The 26964-nt window shown below is 48.0% G+C and overlaps 1 protein-coding gene and 1 long non-coding RNA gene across 2 annotated transcripts in view; one reads left to right on the top strand and one right to left on the bottom strand.

The window, feature by feature from the left end:
* The window catches only part of LOC128876134 (uncharacterized), an 85671-nt gene that overhangs the window by 39499 nt on the left and 19208 nt on the right, over window positions 1-26964 (top strand). The gene's annotated exons all lie outside the window — the stretch shown is intronic.
* LOC128876131 (zinc finger protein ZIC 4-like) lies at window positions 183-25972 on the bottom strand. The gene is made up of 3 exons (XM_054122247.1): window positions 24349-25972; window positions 3548-3717; window positions 183-1720 (listed from the first exon to the last, which is right to left on the bottom strand). The coding sequence occupies exons 1-3, from the start codon at window positions 25298-25300 to the stop codon at window positions 1397-1399; spliced, it is 1446 nt and encodes a 481-aa protein (XP_053978222.1). The 5' UTR covers window positions 25301-25972; the 3' UTR covers window positions 183-1396.

The raw sequence follows: 26964 nt of genomic DNA, 5'->3' as shown, positions 1-26964 counted from the left end.
CATTAAAATCGTATATTTATGAATCTCATTCTGGAAAAGACGAACGCAGACAATATCGAAAAATGGGTTTCGGAAATCTCGATGAACACCTTTACGACTGTATTGTTTTTGTCGTCGATATCGAAACAACGGGAATGGGTAACTTACGTGACAGAAAAATACCAGATAGTTTTCTAATGTACCGCATCGTCAATATATTTCAGATCTTTGCAAAACAAATATTATAATATGATACAGGTATGGTCGATGCTCGGATTTTCTCGCTCTTCCGACAGCCTAAGCATATACACAACGAAAATGATAATCATTGGAATAATGTTACGATCGCGTATCGCTCGCTAAGTCTCTGTATTTACAGAATATCACACATAAGAAAAATCGTAGTACATATCATACATCTCGAACATCCGCCCGACATCGTTCGCGAAATACTCTCCGTTTCGACGGCTTCAACTATAATATATATATATACAACAACGGTTTTTTTCGTTAACGCTTACGTTATTCGTTCGATCGCTATCAACGTTTCGATTAGACGCGAGTCCGGTAGAAACGGGCGTGATTGGTTGTGCTTCGGAGGAACAATTAAGCCAGGACTTGCCGAGTCGTTTCTTGGCGTCGCAATTGATAAATCGAGACACGAACGCGATCGGTGTAACTCGATTTGCTTCGGTTAATTCGTTACGCCACGATTACAAGATACGATTTTTCGCGTTCAAGAACGCGTTACACGATATTTTCGCGTTCTAACAGAGGCTGGTGATTTAGGTTAATTGTATTCGCAATTGCACCTCGCCGCTCCGATCAGAGGTAACTTTCTTTTTGGTTTGGCGTGTCCCGAACTTGAATATCTCTAGCACACTACGTGTTCTCGTTGGCGGGTCACGAGGTTGCTCGCCACGACGATAAGAAGCGATAGTCGAAATTGCGTTTCACTCATAAAACTCGATAGGCATCGGAGCTTGAATGTGACGCGTGGTCAAGGTGAAAATAAATACTAATGACAGTCTAACAAAGAGTCGATGTCGCTCTACCTTTGGTCGCGAGTATAGTCCCTACGAATGCACAATTCTCGAAACAATTTCAACGACGAGCTCGTCTTCTTCCTCGTCCTCTCCCTGTATCACTGAACTATCGACTCCTAGTGGGAAACGAGCCACGGCCGCATTCTTCTACGAAGGATCTTGACCATTTCATATTCGATCTCGCGCGTTTCCGTTCGATGGCTTCTCTCGATGAGGCTTCGTGAAAGTCGAGCGATTGTCGTCCACGACCATGTTCGCGTGCCGTGGGTGTGTTCTTACATGGTCCAACGCGAACGTTCGTGGAAGCTGGTCGCCGTGGCGACGTGGATCTCGTTGGAATAACTGGTCCGATCGTCAGTTCCCGGGAGGAACTAGTAGGCAGTCGCTTGGTGATGCATCAGCGGATTGAAGTGATGGGGACCAAGGTGATGGTGCGGCGGAGGTCCTGGCAACGGACTGTGCTGAGGTCCCACCGTCGGCGGCTGACAGACGTACCATTCCGTCAACTCTGGCCCTCGAGCCGTAAGATGACTCGACGGTGGGTTGGCCGTGGTCGTTGTCGGAACAACCGGAGGCGGCTGAGGAGACTCCGTGTGCCCGGTCACAGATAAGCTACCCCCGCTGCTGCTGCTCTCTTCACCCTCGCTCTCGTAGCCCCCTCCTATCTTGCCCTCGCCCAGGGTCATACCGTGCACCTGGAACAAGAGGCGGGGCCTAAGGTTAGTTGCGAACGGCAAATTTCGTAACCCTCGTGTTTCATTCTCGAGGGGTAGAAGCTGTTCAGTTTGCCGGAGGTGGAGTTTCGAGGACCCAATATGGGAAAGTGGTAGGAGAAGATAGGGTGATTATTAAGAGATATGGAGCATCCGTTTACGATCGGATACTTTTATTCCCAACCTTTGTTCGTAAGGTTACACCCACAGATATCACGTTCAATGAATAGTTACACCGTGAATTATTGCTAGAAAATTGTTTGGTACTGTATTCTGTTTCGGATGTGTATTCGGTTACATTTAACTCTTTACACTCCAAGCAATTTAGCTATATGCAGGTAGTCAACTCCAAAACCATTTATACTGAGGTTTCAAATATCAGCTACAATACGGGCTTAGCGATCCCGAGGTACCCTAGCTACAGGAGGGTTAGCAGGTCTCAACAAATATGAAAGTTAAGTTAACCTAATATATAGCCGTTTTTGCGATCCAGTATTCGACGACTCTTTCAGTCTTTGACGCTCTGTGTTTGACGACTATACCTGTCGTAGCTTGATTCACACGACACACATAAGTGCGCGACTGGTCAGTGCAAGGTACGTTCAGAAGAGATGGTAGAAATAAAAATGTTCGATCTATGGAGATATGAAAGTAACCCCTTCCGAAGAGGTTAGGAGTACACGTCTTTGAAAATGTCTGCGGGGACTGCTCGTATCGAGTCGATCGCGGAGTAAAATCGTCGAAGGCTCCGAAAACCCTACCCTCGCGAATCCCCAAGTCCTCCGACGCGATGTCCTCGAACGTTAAGCCGGCGAAGCGCAAGAGCTCCGTAAATCCTGTCTCCGCGGTCTTAATTTACTTTTCCACGATCCGTGGAATTATACCGCGGAGATGATCCATGGCATACGTCCCGACGTGTAACCGAAAGAAAACGCAGCTAGTTGTATTTGATCGTCGTAAGTTATCGCTTCAGAGATCAAGGGAATCACGAGCAAAAGGAGCGCGCGTTGGCTGAACCGAAGAAGCCGGGATCAGGGAGACGGGGATCAAGGCTTCGTTTCCCATCTTTCTCTCTCGCTCTCCTCCCCCTGGTCCTTCGTTCATAATTCAGTGAGCAAATCTCGACGACTGCCTTCCGCGAATCACGGCCGGCGAAAAGCGTGGAGAAGCGAAAGGTGCTCGTTCCTATCCGACGAACCTATCGCGCACGTATCTCGGGAGTTGGCTTTTGGACGGTTTTGCCTCTCTTTCCGTCTCCTCTCTGTGCCACGGATAATTTCCTATTAAGATTCCGTAGCCGTTCGTGCATGAACCATGCGCCGGGATATACACCAAGAACATCTCTTTCCACGAGGGCATTCTTTTTTGCCTCGCCTCGTGTCTACTAGCGTTTCGCCTAGCGTGAAACGAAACGAGAAACACGCGGCCCGTTCCTCTTGACACACCTCGATACGTTCGCGGCTTTATGAAAAACACCAGCGACACGCTGCGATAATTTAACGCCGAAGGGAGGAAACTGTGGCGAACGCGTGAACGAGCTAATTAGCGCCGGTGGTTCGTTATGCAAATTCGGTTCTAGGCGAGAAAAGATGGGTGCGGTGATCGTCGAAATAATGGGCACGCGATTACGTTACACCGCGGAGAAAGTAATAAGGGGTATCGCTTGGATTTACGTACGAATTTAACCAAGGGAGTAACATTTTCCTTCTGAACAGTGAAACACGAGACTGATCTAACTTGTGCAAAACTATCTGAAACGTGAACTTGTGTGCGCTTTTGTCTCGATCAATCCTCGGATTGCGAACGTACCTTCATATGCTTGCGCAACGAGCTGGGATGAGTGTAGGACTTGTCGCATCCGGAAACTCGACAATTGTAAGGCTTGTCCGATGTGTGAACGTGACTGTGCTTCTTGCGATCGCTGCTGTTCGCGAACCGCCTCTCGCAGCCGGAGTACTCGCACTTGAACGGTTTCTCTCCTGGAAAAAGAAGACGGGAATTAATGACTTCGTAATTGAGATGGTGCACTCCGTACGCTCGCGTCGAGGAACGATAATTGAAAGCGAGCTCGAGAGATGATTATGACGACGAAGAATCCTAGGCGTTTCTACGCGCGAATTAGCAGTTGTTGCGATACTTTGCGTCTGTTATCTTATCGGTGCAAGGGTAACCGGAAAGGTACTTTGCTCGGAGAGCCTTGCCATCGTGGCCACCGGGGTATGTCCGATGAAACGCTATAATTTCTTTTTATCACGAGCAGCCATAACGTTCACATGTTCGACTTTACGTTGATATTTTTCACTCGAGATTAGCCCCAGGAAAGCCGAGCATTCTCATTTGTTATCGGAACAGCCTGCGAACGCACGGTGCAATTATCGCGCGAGGAGGAGCGAAGACTCCCCGGAAAGATCGCCGGAATACGGAAACAACAGGAAAAATATTTTCTCCGGGACAGAGAGGAAAAAGCTCGCGGGGACTCGCGAGCTACAATAGCGGGCTCGAACGCGATTACATCGTATCGCGGAGCGTTTCATCGTGATTTCCAGATATCTTGATGAGCACCGGTGGAAACACTTCTCTCCCGGTGGCTCCTCTTCGCCTAGGGCGAGAGAGCAGAGATATCGAGAGATAAGGTCCCCTGCACACGAATGGCCGCCGTCGTCGGGGCGCAACGAGACCGTGTGGCGTGACTCTTATTTATTTCCACCGGAAGTTGACTGGAATATATTTTACCGTCGGCTCACACCCCCTCCCTCCCTCGACGTAGACTCCCTTTTCCGGGACTTCCTCCTGGCGCTCTCTCCGAGAAGTGCGGAGACGCGCGAACAGGAAGCGCAAACTTGGCGGATTTTTTATGGGGAAAATGGTGGCCAACTTTGTCCTCGCTCCCTCGCGAAGGATGAAGGGGACCGTCGCGGCTTGAATTCGTGATTCGCGTTAGCGGAACGTAAAAACGTGGACTCGCTGGAAGGGGATATGTGTGTTCCTCGAGAACAGAAGAGATTTTTATCTTTCGTTCGACGGCTCGCGATTGTTCCATAAAGAGTGCACTTTCCCAAAAATGACTCGTAGTCTAACGTGATTATGTATCCGATATCTTCCATTGATTAACCCTTTGCCTTACATAATTTGCCTTACATAATTTGCCTTACGTAATCGTGATTATATATAATTGCTTAAAACTAGAAACTCATTAAAAAATGTATTTGTTCGAATTTAATGTAAAAAATATTAATCTTATTCCAGACTAAATTGACAACGAATGTAATTCATGCTTTCAAAGACGAGTTTTCGTTTCTCTTCCATCATCGTTCGGGTCTTCTACTCGCTACCTGTTCCCAGAGTACGCGATCTATTTTTTTCTCGGCGGAAAAACTAGTTTCAGTTATTAATGCGATCGACCGTATCGCGTGGAAAGTCGACATCGACGCGAATAGCTACAAAGAAGCGCGGTAACTTTTCGCACTGGTACGGAGTTACGTCGTTATTCATCTCACGTGTGAAAAGCGCGATAACATTGCCATGTTCCCGTGACGTATCACCACCACGCAGATTATATTTAAATCGCTCGGACGTGGACTGCGGGTACTTATGGCAGCGCCGTCATAAGAAGGCGTTTTAAATATTTATGAACCTGGAAAGATAGCGGTCCGCGCGTGGTGTCGCCGCCTTATCTGACGTTTCACATGACTGTGCTTCAACTTCCCTTGCTCGCCAACTACCGGAGAGGTTTCAATGTTTGCAATTCGCGACAGATACGCGTAACCGATCCGAAACGCGAACGAAACGTATCGAGAAAGTTTGATTTACCACCTAGGCGCGAGACTGCAATCAGCGATTCTTTTACAGGTACCGTAGACAAATTCAAACGCGTGTCAGTTACTTTGCTTCGATGAAAGAACCGCGTTCGACGTTATTATCGTGGTAATTTGTCAGAACATGAAGCGTTTAATCTGGTTTTTCAGCCTAGTGGAATAACTGGATTCCGGAACTCGGAAACTTGACGCACATGTCTCGAAAATGTCAACGACTTAACCCCTTAACCTACACGTTATCTCTCGATTGTTCGGGCCACAAAGTACCACGAGTCAGACTCGTGCTTACCGTCTATGGTCGAAATTCCTTACCACGAGACACACTCGTCGTTGTAGACCAAAGGGTTAAAGCGACACGAGCGTCTGAAAAATTGAAGACTTAGTTTCCCCATAATTGATGATCTCCGATCGCGACGGTCCACGTGCCGATCGCCTCGTTCCATTCGATTCATCGTGAATCGTCGCCACCCACCGATTCGCACCTCCTCGAGGAACCCTCTCGAACCAATCGAAACGAGGGTTTCGAGCGAGGTGCCAACGACGCCCGGTTATCCCAGCGCGGCATAAAGGAGAAATGTCCCCGGGTCTGGCGCGCTCCTTCCAAAAACGGGACGATTAATAACTTTTCAAATCTGTCCCCGGCAGGGTCGTGAGCCCGCCGGGACCGCTTCGGTAGCGAGCACGTTGGCAAATAAATAGCAGATAAATAAAAGCTCGCGTCTCTCCTACGTCGTGCATTCTGTCGTGCGCGCGGGGTTGCGTGTGCAGATGGCAACAATATGCCGTGAAATATTGCCCCCGACGGTCGTGCGCGAGGAGAAGCACGCGTGTGCGTGCGAAGTCGTGTAGGAAGAGGGCTCAATACACGCGCGACGCACAGCCCTGAGCATCTACTTTTCTTGTGTACGCGACGGGATTCTTCTGTGAGGGAGACTTAACTGGAAGGAAGTTTCGATCCGCTCCAAGGATTCTACGTGAATTTTAACGCGAGATGGTACAGACGTGTTTCATCGCACTTGTTTTACACGAGCGAGGGGAATAACACCGATAATTTGTACAATTAAGAGGGCTCCCCATTAGGAAGGCTACTTAGATAGTCGTCTGTTAATTTTTACAAATATCATTCATAACGTCCAGCTTGGAAAGTGTAGTTGCACGCATACGCGTTCACGAAAGTGCATCGTTGCCAGGGGATAAGAAGGCGAACGCACACAGACGCATACATGAACTCGAGATTCATGGTGCACCGGGTTTAGGTATAGTGTAGCGCAGTCAGAAGGGAGCCTCGAGGAGCAGTTCCCGAAGGGCAGTGTAGGCACCGTGTTATGACTTTCAGAATGGGGAGGCACAATGGCCCAGATCCGCGCCGGATAAAATAGTTATTATAATCGTTTTGGCTACGGCTGGGATCGAAGAAGAGAGAGAGCGGCACATGTACGTGAACGCGTGTGCGTTTCAATATCTATACATGGCGCATATTTAGAGATTCACGATACGCACTCGTATCTCGAATTCGGATACTTTCCAAAGAGAAGATTGACTCTATTAGAAAATGAAGATGCTAATCGAAGTGTAAATAGAACGGGGTAGAATAGTTCTGATCAATCTACAACCCCAAATGTCTGAAAATCCTCTGTTTCGTTCATTCGATCGAGTCCTGTTTCAACAATACCGTACTTCCAACGACAGTTTATCGTTTAGAATTATTTAAACCCGCATCCCTAGGGTATTTTAAATAGCGTAAAACAAGATCCTGTGGAATGTAGGCACTTTCGCAATGTTCACGAGGCAGTTCGAGAACTCACCGTGGATACGAGAAGTTCATTTAAAAGAAATTCGCAGTTCGCTACAGACGCATAATATACAGCCGTGGAAGATTTATTATCGATACACTTCCGTCTTGGAGAAGTCTCGAACAGAAATTCTCGGTGGCACGGTTCGCACCTTGAACAGGCAGCATAGAAGCAATCTAGAATTCCATCTTTCCTTGAATGCTTCTTAGTTGGAGACTCATTGAGCTGCAGTTTTCGGAAAATCTTCGGAGTGATATATGGGCGTACACCATTGTGCCGGCTTTCAGACTCTCCTCCCTCTCTCTTCGTCCATCGAAGGATAATGGATGATTTTTCGCGACCATTATACTCGAGGACACCAGGTCCCGGGCCATCCGACATTGTTGCGAACCGTACCAGAAAACCAAACCCTCCCCGCTCCTTGGGAAACCTACCCGGGGGCAGCCTCTCTTCCGTTCGGTTCCCTTCCGTTTCGTTTCGTTCGACCCCTCCATTATCGACGGGTTCTCGTGTGGATAATTTTCTTGTTATACGTTCGGTATTAGTGAAAACCGAGAAATCATTCCTGTTGGCCGCGCGTCGATTCCCGCCGCCATCGATAAGATCCGAAAAGTCGGCGAGATCGATCTTGGCACGGATTAGGACCATGAGATATTGGATCTAGATAAGGCCGGGGAGGTTCGCGTTTTGTAAATTGATTGCACCGTCCTGTCGTCCTTCTTTCTCGGCGTCCCGTTTCCCCTTGCCCTCCGCCTCTAGGGTGATTTTTGTCCTCGTGGCAAAAGTCGAGATCGAGACGCAGATTGAGAAAGAGCGAGAGAGAAAGCTTCAAGATCGGACGATCGCGCGCCGCCGCTTATGATCGATGAGCTTTCCGTGGCGGGATAAAAGCGGGATCGAAACGTGAACGTCGCGATTTAATGAAAGCTGCACGAACATCGGACACCGGGGCTCGGCTGGAATTAGAATCGGTCGGCCCGGCAGATCGTGATTGGATAATCATCGCGTGGCCGAAAATGGAAGTGTCTGGTACGCGCAATTGATTGCATCACGATTCTTGCCTTTTGCAACAGGCCTCGGCGTTTGTATTTACGAACCCTTTTGTTCTTCTAAACTTCTCGAACCGCGGTGCACCGTGCCGTAATCTTTCGATTATAATTCTCTGAAAGTTACTAGCTCGAAGTTTCGAACGAACGTTTTCCTTGTCGATCAGCTGACATGTTAGAAGATTGAAAGGAACCCCTATTCACGTGTGTCGGTGATTCGTTGTTATTATTTTTTGTCAGGAAGAGTAGCAGCCGCCATGGGTGTCGTTTCCATGGTTCGCGGTGAGATCAATGCGGCTAGATTCCCGTTTACACGAATTCCTTTTCAGAAGCCACGCGAACCTGCCTCGAAAAAGGCGAGGAATCAAGAATGTTTCAGCGGGCCTGGAAACGCTTCCGCCGCGGTGAATCGGCAAACAAGGAAGGGCGAAGCTCCGAGGAAAAGTCGAAAGCAGGGGAAAAGCACGAGGTTGGCGAAAAAAAGAACCGCAAATCCGTGGGTAAACGTAACTACCGGTTGATGCTCCGATCATTCCGCCATGTTAGCTCCGAAAGGGAGAGCGCCATCGGCAGATGTTTCTTTCCCAAGGTAATTCGAGTGTTTGTCCGTTCTCTCCCGTTTCTTCCATCGTCGATGCTACAGCTCCTACCTTCCGAGGAGAAACACCTCACGATGATATACTTCGCTAGGAATCTCTATTGTAAAGTCGTACCACCACCTACAGATCTTGTCCAGATAAGACAAAAGAATGGACCGAATGAAGTCTTGTTGAAGCTAAACGGGTCCCTCTTGTCCGATCGATCTCGAAAGAGTTTGGAAAATCGCGACGAGATCTAGATCTTTCGTATCGCGACGAGATGGAACAAAGATGTTGCTTGGGAGAAGTCGTAGCAACTGTGGAATGTTAGGAGATCGATCATGGAAGGTGACGCGGACGGTGATCTTAACCGAGAAGGGTATTCGGTTGTACGAATAGAAACTTTGCAAGCTGACGAAACTCGTGTCGAGAAACACGAGGACTCTTTCGATTTTCTTTGACCGATGATGGCTCGGAGATAAAATCTTTCGTAGGTTAGAAAACGAGATCGCATAATTCCATTGATTGACATATTCAGCCAAAGATCGCCGCCTCGTTCACGGCTATCGAACGAAAGATAACATTTTCCCTTCCGACAGACTGTCCTCTGATCCGGTTCTCCGAGGTCGCGAGTTGTTCCAAAAACTCTCCGCGGAATCTAGATTTCTCGAAAATTCGGTAGCCCAGTGTCCTGCACGTAGGTGCAGTTTAGAGTCGTATATCCTTGGCCGTTATCTGAGTCGGGATGCTACCGTTGCGAGGCACTCGCACACGTTCGCGCGGACGATTGTCGAGGGACTCTCCTCTCGCCCGCCGGTTTACACGACGTTTATACGTGTTTATGTAAACTCCGGGACCGCGGAGCACACGTGTTGCTGCTGCGGTTGCTGCTGTCGCTGGCAACTAATCTTTCTCTCCCTGCCCTCATCCACTCTCTCTTTCTCTCGCGAGAGTCCTCCGTCCTCCTTCTTCCAGCACGGAGTCAGATCAAACTCGGAGATTTTCAGAAACTGCTGGCATAAAAGATAGGGGCGCCATGGGCCACGGTATGTTGGTGCCCGTCTAGAGTTACCAGGGTCGGTGTACCAGGTCCTCCCCGTTGACCGCGCGAACACAGAAAAACCTTCGGACTAGGGTTTCACGGCGAGTCTGGTTCTGGAAAGCTGATTACACGGAAATTGATGCTTCGATCGGAATTTCGGGTCATAGAGGAACCACGTTTCCGACGACGAACGAGAAGCGTCGAGATGAGATTTTCGAGCGACCCGAGCCAATTCTTTTCCTCGCTACCGTACGGCCCTGCACGTAGGGAGGGACTCTCCCGTATGCAAAGCGCGCGTTATTTATTCGTGGAAGGTGGCATTTTTTTGGACACTGACCCGCGCGTATATAGTTGTCACGGTTTGCCACGTATCTTTGCACCGATCTACCATAATTGAATGTCTTCGCTGGGAAACAGGCACCACGGACTCTTCGTCGCGTTTCGCGCGGAGGGATCTCCCTGCGAGATGGAAATCGAGAAGTTTGCGTCGTCCGAAAATCGTATCGGTACGAAATACGTTCTCTCGTTAGAATATTGTACGTTTGCCGACGAACTGCCCTGAAGCATCGAAGCACGAGTTGTATCCTTCGTGTACCGGATGGATTCATCTAACCGTAGATCCGATGGTAAACGGTTTCCAAACCAGTCCAACGCCAATATCGAAACGTGCCCCCTCCACGCGCAGGTACACAAACAGCGGCAGCGACACTCGAGAGCCCTCGAAGCTTGGCATTGAGGAGCACGGTATTAGGTGCGCGCCCTTATCCCCCTATTCAACAACCACTGAAAGTCTCGTCAACTTTTGCACGGGCCACAGAGAAAACAGCAAACAGATTTTGCCGGACTCGGTTCGCTGAGATTTCACCCCTCTGCCCCCCCCCCCACGCCCCCCCCCCCCTTGAAGAGAAACGAAAGAGGGCTGCACGCCGGCAAAGTTCACCCGCTTTGTCGCATCTTTGTGCACCGGTGCTAAACGGCAGAAGAGCCAGCGAGAAGGTCGGAAGCGCGAGAGGGCTGTCCAAGCGAGAAAAGGACAGCCGGAGTCGCTTGTTAGGACCACCATTGTCCGCGCTGAGGATTTTTCCGAAAGGAACTTTTCGGACTCGATTCGAGTCGGCGAAAAGGTTGCGTCGCCGATCGAGAGAACTTTTCACCGAGGGCGGGACAAGGGATGGAACCAGAGAAAGAGAGCGAGAGTGGGAATAAGAGGGAGTAATCGGTCAAAGGAGAGCGTCGGCAGATTAGCATTTCAGGTTTCGAGAACTGGAACGAATTGTGCTTCTAGTGCTGGATGGACGCGTACGCGCATACGGCTACTTAGGTCCTCCGCTGTCGTTCTTACCCTCGACAGGGTTCGTTTAGCCGTTCTTTGTGTCGCTGTCCTCTTTGTGTTTTACTTTCAATTTGATATCACTGGTTCCTGGGTCTTTCGTCGCCTGCCGCGACTAACATACGAATTAGGAAATGCAACGATCTTCCTTTGGCTCGAAAAATTCATGATTTACCTCCCATTGTGGATACTCGTGGAAGAATTAAAAGATCACGAGGGAAGAACTAACGAGAGCAAGAGAACGGAACAAGACGCGTCGAGTTACCAGGTACCCGCGAACTACACGCCTCCGCAGGCGATACCTCGTCGAATACTCGACGTAAATTGTAAATTTACCCGCTCTTTTTTTTTATCGCGGTGCTGATGTCCGATTTGGAGAGGATTAAATCGCCCGAGAGACGGAAAACACTGACGGGAATCGAGTGTCAGTCTTCGTTTAACCGGTGAGATTAGCGAGACCGCGGCACGCAATAATTCACGCTCGCTTTATAATAAATCATTCTTACGGACTCGACTTTGAAAAAATCCAGTTGAAAACGATGCACGGGTCGAAACACACAAGGGGGAGGGATCGCGAGCGGACGTTAATTCGAAAACACGAATTATCATCGACCGGTTTTGCCGCTCTCGAGCGAGGCCGTGCTATCAAAAACAATGCTGCCAGCGATCGTGGAACTCCGAATTAAACGCGCTTTAGTCACGGTTAATTTGGTTAGCCGACGTTTAGTCATTAATAGATGCTGGCGCAAGATCGATCGGTATTTATTGACTGTCGATGATTCGACGGTTTCTCGCGCTGACCAGAGCCGTAGATCGTCGACGAACTTTCGTCTCCACCTCCTTTTCTCATTTCCCCCCTCTCTATCTTTGTCTTCCTCTTTTCACCGCACGTTCCTGCGTTTGGTTGCGAGATGCCTGAGAGTCCCAAGGAACCTCTCGCAGTTGACGCGCCACTCTCCCAGCTCCTTTTCGTGTGTGGGCCAGTTTTAGGCTTATTAATGAACAGACCCGGGCTGCTCTAACGATTAGACACAGGGCGTGGCGAGGAGATTGCTAAATCAGATCGCGTTCCACGCCGCACCGCGGCCGTATTATTGTCAGTCAGTCTATTAATCGGACGTGGTTCGACACTCAATCGTCGTATCCTTCCTTGATTTCCTATAGACTGCAACGTATTTCAATATCGTCGAAATCGTTGATGTTGAGGTATAACAGTGATCGATTTTAGACACGAATCACGTTGCGAATCGCGCGATGCTCGCGTCTCGATAGGGGTGAGAAGACACCGGACGGGCCCGACTCGGTCGTCCCGAGTGGAAAGGGGGCCAATCGGTGAACGACGGAGGAAGGATCGGACCGATGGGGATCGCGGCAGAGTGGGAGAGAACATAATGTTTCCCACAGTGCGAGGAGTTGTATATTTTACGATATGGCGAGCAATTTGACATCTCGCGCGAGGCATAATTCACGCCCGTGTGCAGACCGTGCGTGGCCTGGGCCCTCGCCACCCTCCTACGTCCGCAACGATAGGACCGCGAAGGCAACGTGTGCGTGCATCGATGCGAAGAGAACACGCGAAACGGTATGAAGGATAGCTGTGCACGCGTGCACAGTGCACACGCATTGGCGGACAGGTACGCGCGCGCGCGCGTCCGAGCGCATCGAAACCATTAGAGGTCCGAGACTCTTCGCGAATATAAAACTGACTCTCGTTTTCCCTCCCCCTTTTATCTCTTTTTCGACCACTTTCCATATTTTTCGTCCAAGGTAACTCAGACCTAACCCAGAGCCGGGTATTATTTAGAGGAATCATTGTTTATCTATATAATTTGTCATGTTTTCAAAAGCACTAAAATAAAATTAAAACTTGGTTGCCTTTCGCTAGCGAATTAAGTAGCTACACGCAAATTAAGACATAATTGTCTTTTGCAACCGCCACGACAATGTGTATACAAAAGCTTCCTCGGAAATGAGAGAGTGAATTCAACAATTAGTCTCGGCAGTGACAAATGAATATAGATCGCTGATGTTGCAGTGGACATTAAAGTTGGTTGATCCTCGATCCTATCTACGTCACTGTTTCCGTCTGCTGATGTTGTCTCGCGAAACATCGTTTACTCGGAAAAGAATATAAACGCGGAAGCTTTGCCTCAAACTTCCCGCCGCGCCGGCTTCTCATTTATTCGCGTCGGTTCGACACGAGCCTTTCCGTCGTTGATACGCCGTTGGCGTGTTCGCGTGTCGTTTCACGCTGGAAATTTATTTATCGCGACTTTTCGCTGTCTGACGCGCGATAGTTCCCTTGAAACGTTTTTGCGATTTCAAGGTGATTTATGTGTCGCGTTTGGAGGTTCAGCTTCGCTCTAATCTCAGTCGTACAAACTTGCGCATAGGTCTAAAAATTTGAAATTAATTAACTCTAAAAGCTTTGAACAGCGTTGGAACGTTGCTCAAAATTCTTATGAACGAACCGAGGCCATTCTCTATCGTTCGTTCGCAGAGGAGTGGGTCGAGGTACCCAGCTCTTAATTAAATTCCCATACTATTCTTTCCGCGATGTTCCACGTTTCCCCCGCAAACTTCGCACGGACCAGCTGGCTGTTCGATCCCCATTCACGTTGCGCTACGCGTTTCACCGTTTCACCGGGTAAAGCATCCTAATTAGCCGCGAACAATGCGTAATCTGCGCGATCTATACGCGGCACCGACTGATTCTTACGCTTTGCTAACAACCCATTCTGCTCATTGTCCCGGCAACAGACCATAAATTCACGTAACGCGCACAGCGATTTTAACATGTGTACCAACTCGCTCGATCGTTATCTCTCGCTTGACACCGTAGTTTCCAGAAGCGAACCCTCGTCAACGAGGGATCTCTCGAACATTTGTCCAAGATCGAGCCGAGCCATGCGACTCTCCGAGTCCTGAGCCTGCCCTCGCTTCTCTATGGTTAATTAGCTACCCTGAATTTTTGTTCTAAAATCGGAAAGCGTACACAAATTTTGAATATTTTGACAGGCTACGATGAAACTTAAAAATGTTGCGAGCTTTTCGTAGAATTGAGATGAACCGTACCATTTGATTTCGAGGGTCGAATTTGAGACGATGGAACCAATTAACAGTGCGTTCCCTTTGAAATGAAGAAAAGATGAAGGTCCTAAAACTACAACCGTTGCTCGGGTTTGTTCTTTTAATACGCCAAGAGGAATTGCAGTTGCGGCGATATGCTTCTGTGAACGCTCAAAACTCTTCGCACCGGAAACGGGTTATTATTTTATCGTTTGGACGTACGGACCGCGATCCGTTACATTTTCCCTGAAAAGCGGATTAAATCGGGCGTCCGAGGCACACGTGATATGTTATCGGGAGGGTTTTCACGGGCTGACGTAAATGCGTAGGTGCAACGGAGACGTCGAAACAACAGGGAACGGGGCGAGAGGGTGGAAAAAGAAATCAAACATTTCTGGTTATCTTCCGCGCGATGGGCCGTTCGACAAGAAAATAACTCCGATCTCTCCCTTCCGCTCGAGATGAACTTTTTCTTGTCCCTCTTCTCTTCCATTTCCATCGTTCGACGCGGCAACAGCGGTGGATTACGGTCGAGAACGACTGGCGGTGCTGGCAAAATAGTGGCGAGAAATTAAACGCTGCTAAGTGACCGCGTGTTATTCTGTTTGCAGTGAGACCGTTACCACTCTCGAAAAAGTCTGCACGCCAGGGGTTACCGATAATCGCCGAGGCGTTTCCGTTAACGCGTGATATTTTCCTCTGGCCGTTTAAGCAAGAGAGAACTTGTTTTTCGCCGTACATTAAGAATTCGAAACTTCGGAGTTCACGAATTAAGAACCAGAACTGGCGGAAGTATTAACAGGAAGGAAGTTCCAAATACATTTCATCATTTTGTGAATCGTTTCAGCGGACAACGTTTTCCAAATTATTATTTCTATTGCTCCACTTATTCTTTTACGCTCCTAACCCACTAACACCGGGTTCGGTGTTAGAAAATTCAAATTTCAGAATCTCAGAGTCACGGAAAGATCGAAATCTGAAACAGGAAGGTTCCCAAATTGTTTCCTAAGAAATTTGTTCCGCCTGCTCGGAAGCATTCCGAATCCGTCCAAGACGGAGGAAGGATTCGGTCATCGACGTCGCGACCATCTCTGAGAAGAAGTCCGTTTCCTTTTCCCGAGAGAAGCAACAATGAGACGAGCGGGTAACCGAAGACGGGGTAAATCATTCCGAAGTTGGTTCGGCGGTTGCCACCGCGAGTACGGTAGCCCCGATGGAATAATGCGTTTCGCCGCGCGCTAAAGACGACCACAGCACAATGACGATCATCGAGAAAATATCGAGTGTCCGTAACATTATACTTTTGTACCGTTTAAATGCCAACGGCGTCGTACGAGGGACAGAGCGACTCTCAGATCCGTGCACACAATTCCACTTGCTCCTAGGGGCGGAGACCTTGCACCACGCGCTTCTTTCGCGCGTTCCCCGATGCCACAGGACACCAAATATCCGGATCATCGCGCTCAGGTTCGCAAGAACTCTCCAACTGCTCCGGTAGGGGAAAGAATAGGCGTATCGTTTACGATACCCGGAACACGAGAGACCCAGTAGTTCCGTGGTTTTTGATGTGTTTCTAGATTCTCCTTTAATTCGCTCCGCCAAAGTCTCCTCCCTCGCACCTTGAAAGACGCGCGCGTGAAAAGTAGGTGAATCGATTCGTATCGATTAGTTCACTCTCGATGATTTAATGTCTTGTTGTTCAGAGTTTCCGAGATAATTCTGTTGCTTCCTTTGCTGACGGTTAACATGTTCGTGGTTCTCGATAAAAGTCTCGTACGTTTCATTTGCCATCGTGATCTTGACGCGTCGAGGAGGTCAAGGGTCGGGCCAAACCGTGTCGTCGTTTCGGTTTGTCACTCGGTTCGGGTCGGGATATGTTTTTCCCACAGTTCTCTTCGTCAAATCTCACCGAAGACGCAGAAGTAGAAGAAGCAGAAGAAGACGACGACGACAACAACGACGACGAAGGAGAAGAAGGGTCGAGCGGTTGTCTCCGTGGTCTGGTAGGAAAGGTCGAAAAAGGGGGAGAAATAAATAAAAAAAAGTGGGAGCGTAAAAAGAAGGAACGAGGAGAAGAGCGGAGAAAACAAAACGGAATTGCGGCCTAGCTGCGGTGGATGATTTAGGGGGCGAGGGTCGCGGGTCGAGACCGGGCTCTGGAATGCTGGACCCTCTTCTCTCTTCTTCGAGGCTCTCTCCTTTTCCATCCTCGACCTCCCTTCGATTTCCTGTCTCGCTCCCTCTTTCCCTCTTTTCCTCCGCGTTGGAATCACTGGCGGAGGAGGATAAAATGATAAGGGACAAGGATAACAGATAGAACATTTACATAGGTCGTTAGTGCAGGCACACGCAGGGACGCTTTCACGTGTACCAGCCTCCCGGGATGGTCGTCCTGACTTTTGGCACTGATTCTGACGATCGTGAGACCTCGCGGGACCACGATCCTCGTTCGCATCGTCACGCAAATTTTTCTTCGTGTTGTAATTCGATATACGAGCCGCACAATTCGATTAACTCTACTTTCTGAAAAATCTTAAATTTAAGTGTCGAAGCACTTGGTATAGCGATAACTTTTCATATTAATCGATTTGTTGCAACGAACGACTCATTTGTACATTAGGGTGGTCCTTAGTTTAATGATTTTTGAAATCACTCACTCAGTCACTCTGGTTCGCATAAGAACTTCAAGTCCCGTAAATGTGTTCCATATGCAAAATTACAGCAACGACGCTTACGAGATATTTCAAAATAAACCTTGTAGAAGAGAAACAACCCTCGAAGCCTGAAATCGGTATGAATGCCATGAATACCGAAAAGGGGCATTCCAGGAATGCCATGAATCTAGTTCGTAAAGAACACGCTTATCTAGATCGAGGCGAAGCGAATTATTACCGGGGGCCAGGTCAATTATGTAAGTAGTCGATCGTAGGTATAATTTGTCGTTGAAGGAATCACGAGTTTGCCATTCAATTAATTCTACGATAGGATTAAAAAGTCCGCTCTCTCCGTTTCGAAGACAGTTGGAGGTTCCACGAACGTCCAATCGCAGAAACAAGACGAGCGACCGACTCCTTCCGTTCTCTGTCCCACGGGATTTTGGAGGACTGACCTGAGAAGGGCTCGTCAAAAACCGTAGGAATACTATGACGCCTCGTTCGAAGTCGGGGCCCCCACGGTCGCGTCGTATTATAATTTAATTTCGTAACTCGACGCCGTGTACCCTCGGACGGAGGAATTATCAGGTATAATTTTCTTATACGAAATTCTGACACGGTCTTGACACGAGTCACGAATATATTCGAAATATCTACGATCCAACGGGTTAAAATATTTGTGAACTTATAAAATTTAGATAGACATTCCATTTAAATAGACGAGTCAAACAGTAAAGTAGACTATGAATCAAACGGAAACTGGTTAGTACAACTTCGACCTAACGTTTCCAGGAAAACACTTTAATGTGCATAATTTCCTTTGTAGAAATGAACTCAGAATCAAAACTACCCGTCCAATCAGACGTCGATGCGTCAACGATGAATGGCAAAATAATAAAGCCCAACGTTTCCATATTAAATCACCCGACGATTCGCGTGTCCAGCGCGTAGCGATCGCAACGGAATCCCGATTCTGGTAGCCACATGTCGCGTTAGTTTACAATTAGTGTCGCGCGGTTTCGAAGTCTTCTCGTCAAACTGCAGAGCGTTAATGAGAAACCTGTTTGTCACGTCAACCGCTCCGCGGAGCGTTCATTCGGCCGGCCCTCGAAGAGCAGACCAGGCGCTTTCGAAGTCTACTTCAGCCATTATTCCCACGTGAACGATCAAACGATTCGCGTTAAAAATTACGAGTACTGGTAACGCGAAGCGTACGCTTTCTCTTGTTGAAGATTCACCTCATCGCGAATTCAATCTTCGTCTCGGACAATTCTTATCCGATACCGAACTCAGAGGCAGTCTGTATACGAGCTTTTAATTTTACGTTTCCGACTCGATAAACATATATACATAAGATATAGAATTAGAGCCTTGTTTATAGATCTTTCCTGGCTATTTTTATTTACTTGTATCCGCGAGATGCTCGTCGAGTAGGAACAAGTGACGTTTGACCACGAAAGGTGAGCGGAAATTTATAGAAGCGTAGGTGATACGCAGAAATAAACGACGAAGTTTAAAAATACGTAGCACATCGACAAGACACCGGAAAGAAAACCATTCTGCCCACTGATCAATAAGTGAGGGGAGTGAAGCGAGCGCGTGGCCTCGTTATTTTTTCAGCTGACTGAGCGAGAGTGGCAAGCTGCGAACGCGACTCGGAAAGGGTGGATCGAGGCGATAATTAACCAGTTCTGTTTTTGTAGAAGCCAATCAAGCGAGCCGCGGTATCTATTATCGGGCTGCATCACGGGTTTCGCGTTCAACGATGTCGTCTCGTCGACCGCGTTCACGTCGCTTCCGTCGTTTCGATCGCCATTGCTTGTCTATCAAACTCGACACACACCATTAACTGTATCAACAGCCGCTTCCGGCTTCGATGGATGAGAGAGGACGACCTTCCTACTATGTAATTCGCGTTCATTAACGCGAATGAAACGTTCCTTAATCGTTTCCCCCAATTTTCCTGGCCGTGAGTGGATGAAAAGACAGATATTAGATATATAATCTATGTAATAATATTCTAAATTTAAAGATGATCGTCTGGGTTCATGAAATACAACCAACACGGCTCATTAAATGAAACGAATATTTCAGATGCCAAAACACATCACGTCTCTAAATATAGACAATTCTAGATCCCAACCCGGACACAAGGTCTAAACTCAACGCAACACGTATAACTTGTTTCTTAAATTTGAAATATACACAGGTTTCTAAGGTTTTCAAGAAGCGATCAATTTCACGAAACGTTGTACACGTCCAAACAAATTTCCCACGTCCATAGAGTTCTGATGAACATCCTGCTACCGCGATTCGTAGATTCATCTCGTTTCCACGAAGTCGCCCACGACGCGATAGAGTCGTCCGATTTTAAACCGCGATTCCAGCCAGGATCCATTGACAGGTTGAAGGCGTAACGTCTCGAGCGGACCGTATGGTCGGGAATGGCTAAGAGTCGGGACGGTTACGATGGTCCGAAACAGTGCCCCAGGGGTTGCAACCACGGCTCTGCCCACTCTCGGCAGCTTGCTTTTGCTACAAATCTTTCGGTCTAAATCAGTTTCAAATAATATACGTGGCCTCGGGCCTCGCGGTGCAACAAGAACACAGCCACTGATTTCGACGCACGAATTCTCTTTTAATGACCCTTCGGGCTACCATCTCCTGGCTACCGTACAATAAATTTTACGAGTTTCACCTTTCAATTATTTGATCTATTCATTATAAGCATGTTTTAAAGTTCCAACATTTTACAATTGCTATCGATGGTCGGGGAAAATACAAAATGGTGTGGAACATGAACATGTTTCAACTTCCATTGGATGCTTAGAAGTACAGAGCAAAAATAAATTAAGGGAGCGGATCAGTCGAACCGTTATCGCGATTTCGTATCGACCATTTCTCGAGGAAGTCGTTAGCCTCGAGACGAGTGCGATTCCAAAGACGCGTTTCCTTCTCAACTCCTCGACGGAGCACATTTCCGGCACGCCGTATCCCGTTTCGCGTTCCGCGCTGTCGAAGATGAGGGAATACTCGGTTGTCGGCCGATCGATGAAGGTGTAGGCGGTGAAATAACAAAGCCACGGCATAAACAAGAACCGGGGGTGGTTTTTTATTGGTGGCTCTTTTTCGAGGTGCAGGCGCGAAGGACTGTCTCGTCCTTATCGACCCGCAGGCTTATCCTTGAGCTTTTTCACCGCGTTCCCCGCAGTGACAATTCATACAGAAGTTCCCTCTTCTCGGATAAATAAAGAAGAAGCTATCTTCCGTTCTTTTGATGCTGTGCCTCCTCTCGAAGTTAATTAAAAAGTGCAGAGAATAGTCTTCCCGTATCTCAAGTTATTTGAAGTCCAACAGACGTAAATGAATTTCCTCGTTGATTCAAACTAAAGAAGTAAGCATTTGTAAAATATAAACTACACTTTGCAACTTACGCTAGATATCGGCTTAGCTCAAATAGGAACTCCTCCTCCACAGGCTTGCTTACCGTAATAAGTATTGAATATTTCTTTGCGCAAGCGATCACGAAGGAAGGGAAACTTTCAATCGTTCAGTTTCGTCACCAGAGAAGCCATTTACTCGCACGGTCCCCTTTCTCTGTACCTTCCTCGACACGCTCGCCCCTACTTAACGCTTATTCCACAACAACCCCCGTCGACTCATCCCGTATCATCCCCTTATTCCACGCGTCTATGACCCTCCGAAAATCCTAACCAATGGCGCGCAAGCCAGGGGAAACCATTGTCAATCCGACCAATCGTCACGGCTGGCACCACGCACATGCGAGATCGCCTCGACGTGTTACAACGCTATTCTTCTATTTTTTTTCTCTCATCTCTTCGCTCGTCTCATCCTTCTTTAGCCCGAAGGGGGAAGGGAGCGCGTTTCTGTATAATGCATATCAATTTATGCCTAATGGCTAACAACGTTCTACCGGGTCACATCTGCGGATTAATAGGAACGCTTCTTATTCGAAAAGTTTCGAACCCGCACCCGCACGATCGGCCTGCCCGCGATGGAGGAAACGAGACTTTCAATGCGGCGGGGATGATCAATGGAACTGTTTGGAACACGACAGTTCAAACAGAAATTGCTCCCCAATGAATTCTGGCGATATAAAAGTTCTTTAAAAGTGAAATTTAAAATTTACAAATATTAACTGAACGTGACCGTCCGATTCATAATGTTCCTTGTGCTGAAAAAAATCGATCGAATCGTGGATGAATAGAATGCAATGTTAACTCGTGTTTCGATTGCAGTGAATCTGATGAAATTCGACGAATTCCTGTTTTACGAAGGAAAGAGCTCGATGATACGTATTTCTCGCTCATGGAGGTTGTTTCATGACACCGGGTAATTTGCACGCACCAAAATATTTGTCCTGCGCGTTTGTGATTAAACAAAGAATTCCGGCTCGAGTTGGCTTTGTACGTCGCGAGAACGCCGAAAGAGGGAAGCAATAAAGGGGCAGCGTGATCATACATGCGCGTGAACGGGGAATGCTCGGAGACAAAGCGTGAAGTCGTGCGTGGAGCGTTTTTTGAAAATGCCAATTTATTCCGAAAGGGGTTGCTAGAGGGCTTTACTCGTTCACCGACACGCAGCTAAATGAATTTTAATTGATTTCTCCTCTGGTCAGATTCAACTACAAAATGTCGGCATAGAAATTCATTTCTGTTTCATTATAAACATATTCATTCGTCGTCGAATAATTATTAATATGGATGAGTGCTTTTGAACTAAAAGTAACCAAACGAATGCGTCGAAAGCGAATTCCTCGAGTTTTAATACAGTATTCAAAACGCTAAGAAAAAGAAAAGTTTCAAGATATTCGTTAAATTGCTGCCTAATTATGAACAATAACGACGGGACACTGGAAGCTCAACATCCAGTTTGATATGAAAACGACACTTGGTCGCGCGTGATATACAGTCCCTGATACAAAGGATGGCTAGATGACGCGCGCATAATTAAATCCCTGTGAACGGAAATACATACGTGCAATCTGAAAACGTTGGAGCGCCTGAATACGCGATTTCATCTTCCAAAGTCATTAACAAGACGATATTACGTTCCCGAGGTCTTTACTCGTGAAACATGTTGATGGCAGTCGCAAGTTAAATGCAAATTAATATTCTTTACAGAGAAAATGTAAAATTGTTGAGTCGAAAATGTTCTATCCGCCGCGAAGAAGGCTTGATCCACGTCTGTTTAAACAATATTTGAGATCCAGCCTATTTCGCAGTGATTAACTTGCGGTCAGATATTACGTAACATCTAGTTACGGTAGATCATCCATTATCTGAGCATTCCACTGTCTATTTCAATATCTTTACAACCGAGACATCAACAGAATCAATAGCAGCGTACATTATTATTTTAACGTCTTTATTACGCAAATATAAGGTAGTGTGCGTGTTATAAATCAGAGTTGCACAACGCGTAACGGTGAAAAGTAATTAGAGGCTGGTTTTGAGCCTAACCTCGATTAGCATGTACCACAAATGTCAGGAGTGGTCAAAATAATTTATGGGAATAATAGTTCAACACGAGATACAGGTAATAACGTACGCTGCAAAATTCTTATTCGATCAGTAACAAATAAAGAAGGTTCTTATCTCCATATAAATTTTACCCATCTCTGAGGTATAGTAAAAAATGACATGAACAGAACGTGACTCGAAAAGGCACCTCGGCCAAGCAATAGGACGCGCGAATGCAAATTGGACCGCGACGGTCGCAAAACTAAAGATTGCCATTTACGTCGGGAGTTGCTCGAGAGCACCGCAGAAATACAAAAGAGCGACAGATGCACGTGTTAATGAATTCACGCGACCCTCGTTTTACGAGACGTTACAACTGAACCAAAACGAGCGATCCAAATTAAAATATGGCGCCCCCTACGACAATATCCCCCAACTTCCATCAATTTTTTTTTTTCAAAATTATAGTATCATCGAAAATCTGCACGCAGAAGCCACCGTATCAAATTTCAAGATTTTCGGATAAACCACTCCTCAGACATGAATAAAACAGAAGCTAAGACGAAGACGTAGATGCGCGCATAGATAGTAATCGTTCTTTTTCATGTTTTAATACGGAACGCATAAAAACATCGAGAAATGCAAAAAATCGAATAGATCCAATTGTGACGAACACCTAGGACTGCTCCTTCTCGATAATATTTAATAACAATGAAAAAAGTAGAAAAGGACGCGCGCCACGATTCGCGACAAACAATAAAACTACAAGCTGAAATTAGTAACGACTGTCCTGGAAGGAATCTCGTAACATTAGTTCCAAAAGGAACGCGTCTGTTGCCTCTGGTCGGACGCCTGGCGTCTGTCCGTCGGGTCCAGGCCAATGGCGATGGCCTGATCGTCGTTCGTATATATGTAAGTATGTAAATACATTGTCCAGGGACGCGGACATAAAACGGCACGATATATGGCCCGGTAATTTCTTAATTGCGCACCGAAAAATTCTTGTCATCGTAAAGAGTCGGTTGATTATATTGAAACGACTCGAGGGCGCCGGGGGCGTTTCATGGATGAAAACGACGCGACCAAAACGAGACGGAAATACGGCGATAGTAACCTCTCGCGCGCCTTATTTATGCATCTGAGAAGCAACCCTTCCCTCGGTGGAAATCGACCGATTTCGCCTAAGATTATTGCCCCTCTTTGTTCATCCTACGGTGTAGGTGACCGTTCTCAAATTAATCGACCCCTCCGCCACCCCGTCCCGTTTAACGACGAGAATTCTGGCGTGATTCATAGCGTGGGATTCAACGCGCGTTACGTGGAGGCAATTTCGTCGAGCACGACCGTTCCAAGGTGGATCGTGGTCTAGGAATGCTTCCACCAGATTTCTCGACATTACGGCCCATTCGTTCGTGGAAACGGTGGCTCCGGGGCTGATTTGGATCAGCCAGTGGCGGGATTTAAAGGGACCAAACGCGCATATCCCGGGGAATTCGAGGCATTCCTCGAGTTGTTTGGGCATGGGGTGGTCGGCCCAAAGGAGATATTGCGAGTTGGTGAAAAAAGAGGAGAACGACGAATGTTGAAGATTATGGGAGACGCGACAGACTCAGGATATTAAGAACATTTAACGTGTCTCTGATAAAGAACTTTATCGATCGCTGATTGCTAAACTACTTGAACAAGAAATACATTTAAGTCTGAACTTGAACGTGCACAAAGTTTCCTCGAAGAATTACCCTCGCGATCAGAAAGAGCAGAGAATCAACGAACACTAAAACAAGAGACATGATCACTCACCGGTATGCGTCCGCTTGTGGATCTTCAGGTTCTCGGACCTGGCGAAAACCTTGCCGCAGCCAGGGAACGGGCATGGAAACGGTTTTTCGCCGGTGTGCACCCTTATGTGATTGACGAGCTTGTACTTGGCCTTGAAGGCCCTGCCGTTACGCGAACATCCCTGCCAGAAGCACGCGTGCGTCGTGCACTCGGGTCCGCCCACGTGCTCCACCGTGAGGTGCGTCACGATATCGTGGAGGGAGTTGAAGAGTTTGCCGCACAGCTTCCTTCCTGGTCCCGGCGCATCTTGGTCTACCCACATGCAGGACATCTCCTGACGTTGGCCGCCGGGTACGCCGCCAGGAACGCCGCCGCCGGTTCCGTTGCTCCTCATGTACCTCAGAAAGGCTCCATGGGGATGATGACTCGGGTGGCTGACAGCGGGATGCTGTTGGTGATGTATCGAGGCTGGCGTCAGATGAGGCGCGCCCAAGTACTGATGATGAGGAGGCAATCTCGAGTCCTGGGGATAATGACCGGGGTAGTGACTCGCTGCCAAGGGATGCTGACTCGGATGATGAGGAAACTGCTGCATCGTGGCTGGCGTACCGTCGTGATGCAACGGGGTGAAAAGGCCTAGGCCGCTTTCGGGAGTCGTTGGATTCGCGGTCGCGTTGAACTCGTGCTCTCGACGCAGCAGAAAGTCGCGAGCCGCGTATCCCGGATGGTGGCTCATGTGATGACCCATGTGGGGCGCCATGTGTGACGCCGGATGCGGATGGTGAGGTGGATAGCCTTGAGGGTGGAAGTGGTGATGTTGCTGAGACGGAGCCTCACCTGGAGACGGCTGCACACCTGCGCCAGGATCCGTGGATACCCCCGGGGATCCGCTACCACCGGGTGACAGTTTGATGCCCAGATTGGCTAGATGGTGAGGGTGCGAGGTCACGCCGTCCAAAAACGCGTTCATCATTATGATCGTCAGGACCCGCTGGTCGAGAATTTAACGACAAAGGAACGGGAGTACATTCACGTCGTGTGAAAACGCGTCATGGACCTCGCGGGTTCTCCCGTTGACCTCCACTATGCGTTTGACGGTTGCGGCACGGTGTTAACTTTACGTTTGAATTAACGAGAAGATCGCGCACTTGTTTATCACTGACGAGTACACTGTCTATGTAAATACACTTTGTTTTGAGTTCACAGTTCGTTGCTTATCGACGAATACGTTACATCGTTCGTCTGTTTGGACTCTGTGGAAGTATCCTTACTGTTTGGAACGTCGCGGGACGAGATTAACGAATCATCGCGATCTCCGATTCTCGACGCGTTCACCATACAACGACACGTACACTTCACGAATAAGACAGTCTTTCCTCGGGAGAATATTCTCAGTCCTTGAGGTGTTACTCTAACCCCCCGATACCTTTGAAAAAGAGTCGGTGTCACGGGCGTGTGACAGCCTGTTGACGATCTGCATCGATCCCGCTCCAAAACGACTGACGATACCGATTGGTTCGGTCGCGGCCAACGGAAGACGACGACACGCTGACGATGACGGGGAGCACGAGTCACGTCAACGTCCTCCAACGCACCGATCTGGGAGGATGAAACATCCGTGGCGTTCCTTGCTGCGTTCACAGCGGGACTGAGAGTAAGGACTGGGCTCCCGCCGTGGAGCAACTCGGCCGATTTCGGCGTTTACGAACCATTCCCTCTCTCTTTGTCCTGCCTATAACTCTCCTGCGCTCTCGCTCTCTCTCTCTCTCTTTCTCTCTCTTTCTAGCTCTTCGTCTACAGTGCCGTTCCACTCGATCTTTCTCGCTCCCTCTTCCGTACCTGAAGAGACTGTTCGGGCAACCTCGTGCGTCATCGCCAGCCCCTTTGCTGGAAACACCCTCTAACCCCACCATGACCTACCAGCAACACAGTAGAATCAGCCGCAAGCTCCACCACTGGCGGACGTTCCCAGGTGGATACCAGCGTCCCATTGGCGATGATGGCACTTGCAGACCTAACGCAGACCTAGCAATTGGAGGCCTGCTCGCTCCCCAGGCCTCTCACCAATCTGGTCAGTTTTCAGAGGCTGGATACGCGTCAGAGCGCATGTCGCGGCTCCGCCTATCCGTAAACGCCTATCGTCGGAGGATGGCCACAGGGGCGTCGCGACGTCGACGCCCGACGACATTCCGCGTGGAGTCGCCGTGGCAACCTTCCAAGTCTCGCTCCTGGTATGTATTTTCCAGGACCGTCGAAAGATCTTGCTTTCAGAACTCATCAGGTACGCCGTATACTCAAAAATTTCGGAGTATGCTGATTATTTTTAGAGGGGCGTTGTAAATTGGAGTAGATATAATACGTAAAACTGTTTCTGGGCGATCTTGCGAATACACGACAATTTATGAAGTGATTTCATATTTAAGAAATGTACAAGTTCGCTATTGTGCTCGAAAATTTCGGAGTTGAGAATGTTGATTCGCGTATGAATTTTTTTAGGAGATATTGAGAATTGGAGTAGAATCCCAAACATTGGTATTTAAGCACTTATATTGAACGCAAAGGATATTCTTTTGAAGAAATTATTAATTGGAGCGATTGGAACTCGAGCCATTCCATTTGTTTCATTTAGGCTCCGCG

Source organism: Hylaeus volcanicus, chromosome 5 (genome assembly GCF_026283585.1).
Source record: "Hylaeus volcanicus isolate JK05 chromosome 5, UHH_iyHylVolc1.0_haploid, whole genome shotgun sequence".
Lineage (NCBI taxonomy): Eukaryota > Metazoa > Arthropoda > Insecta > Hymenoptera > Colletidae > Hylaeus > Hylaeus volcanicus.
This window is presented reverse-complemented; position numbering and strand designations above follow the sequence as displayed.

Bases quoted from the DNA above. Each gene is read 5' to 3' on its own strand.
- LOC128876131 (XM_054122247.1), bottom strand. From the start codon at position 25,300: ATGATGAACGCGTTTTTGGACGGCGTGACCTCGCACCCTCACCATCTA. The intron at 3,718-24,348 runs GTGAGTGATCAT...TTCTTTTTCCAG, and splicing joins CCACAAGCGGACGCATACCG to GAGAGAAACCGTTCAAGTGC. The intron at 1,721-3,547 runs GTACGTTCGCAA...CTCTTGTTCCAG, and splicing joins CGTTGCGCAAGCATATGAAG to GTGCACGGTATGACCCTGGG.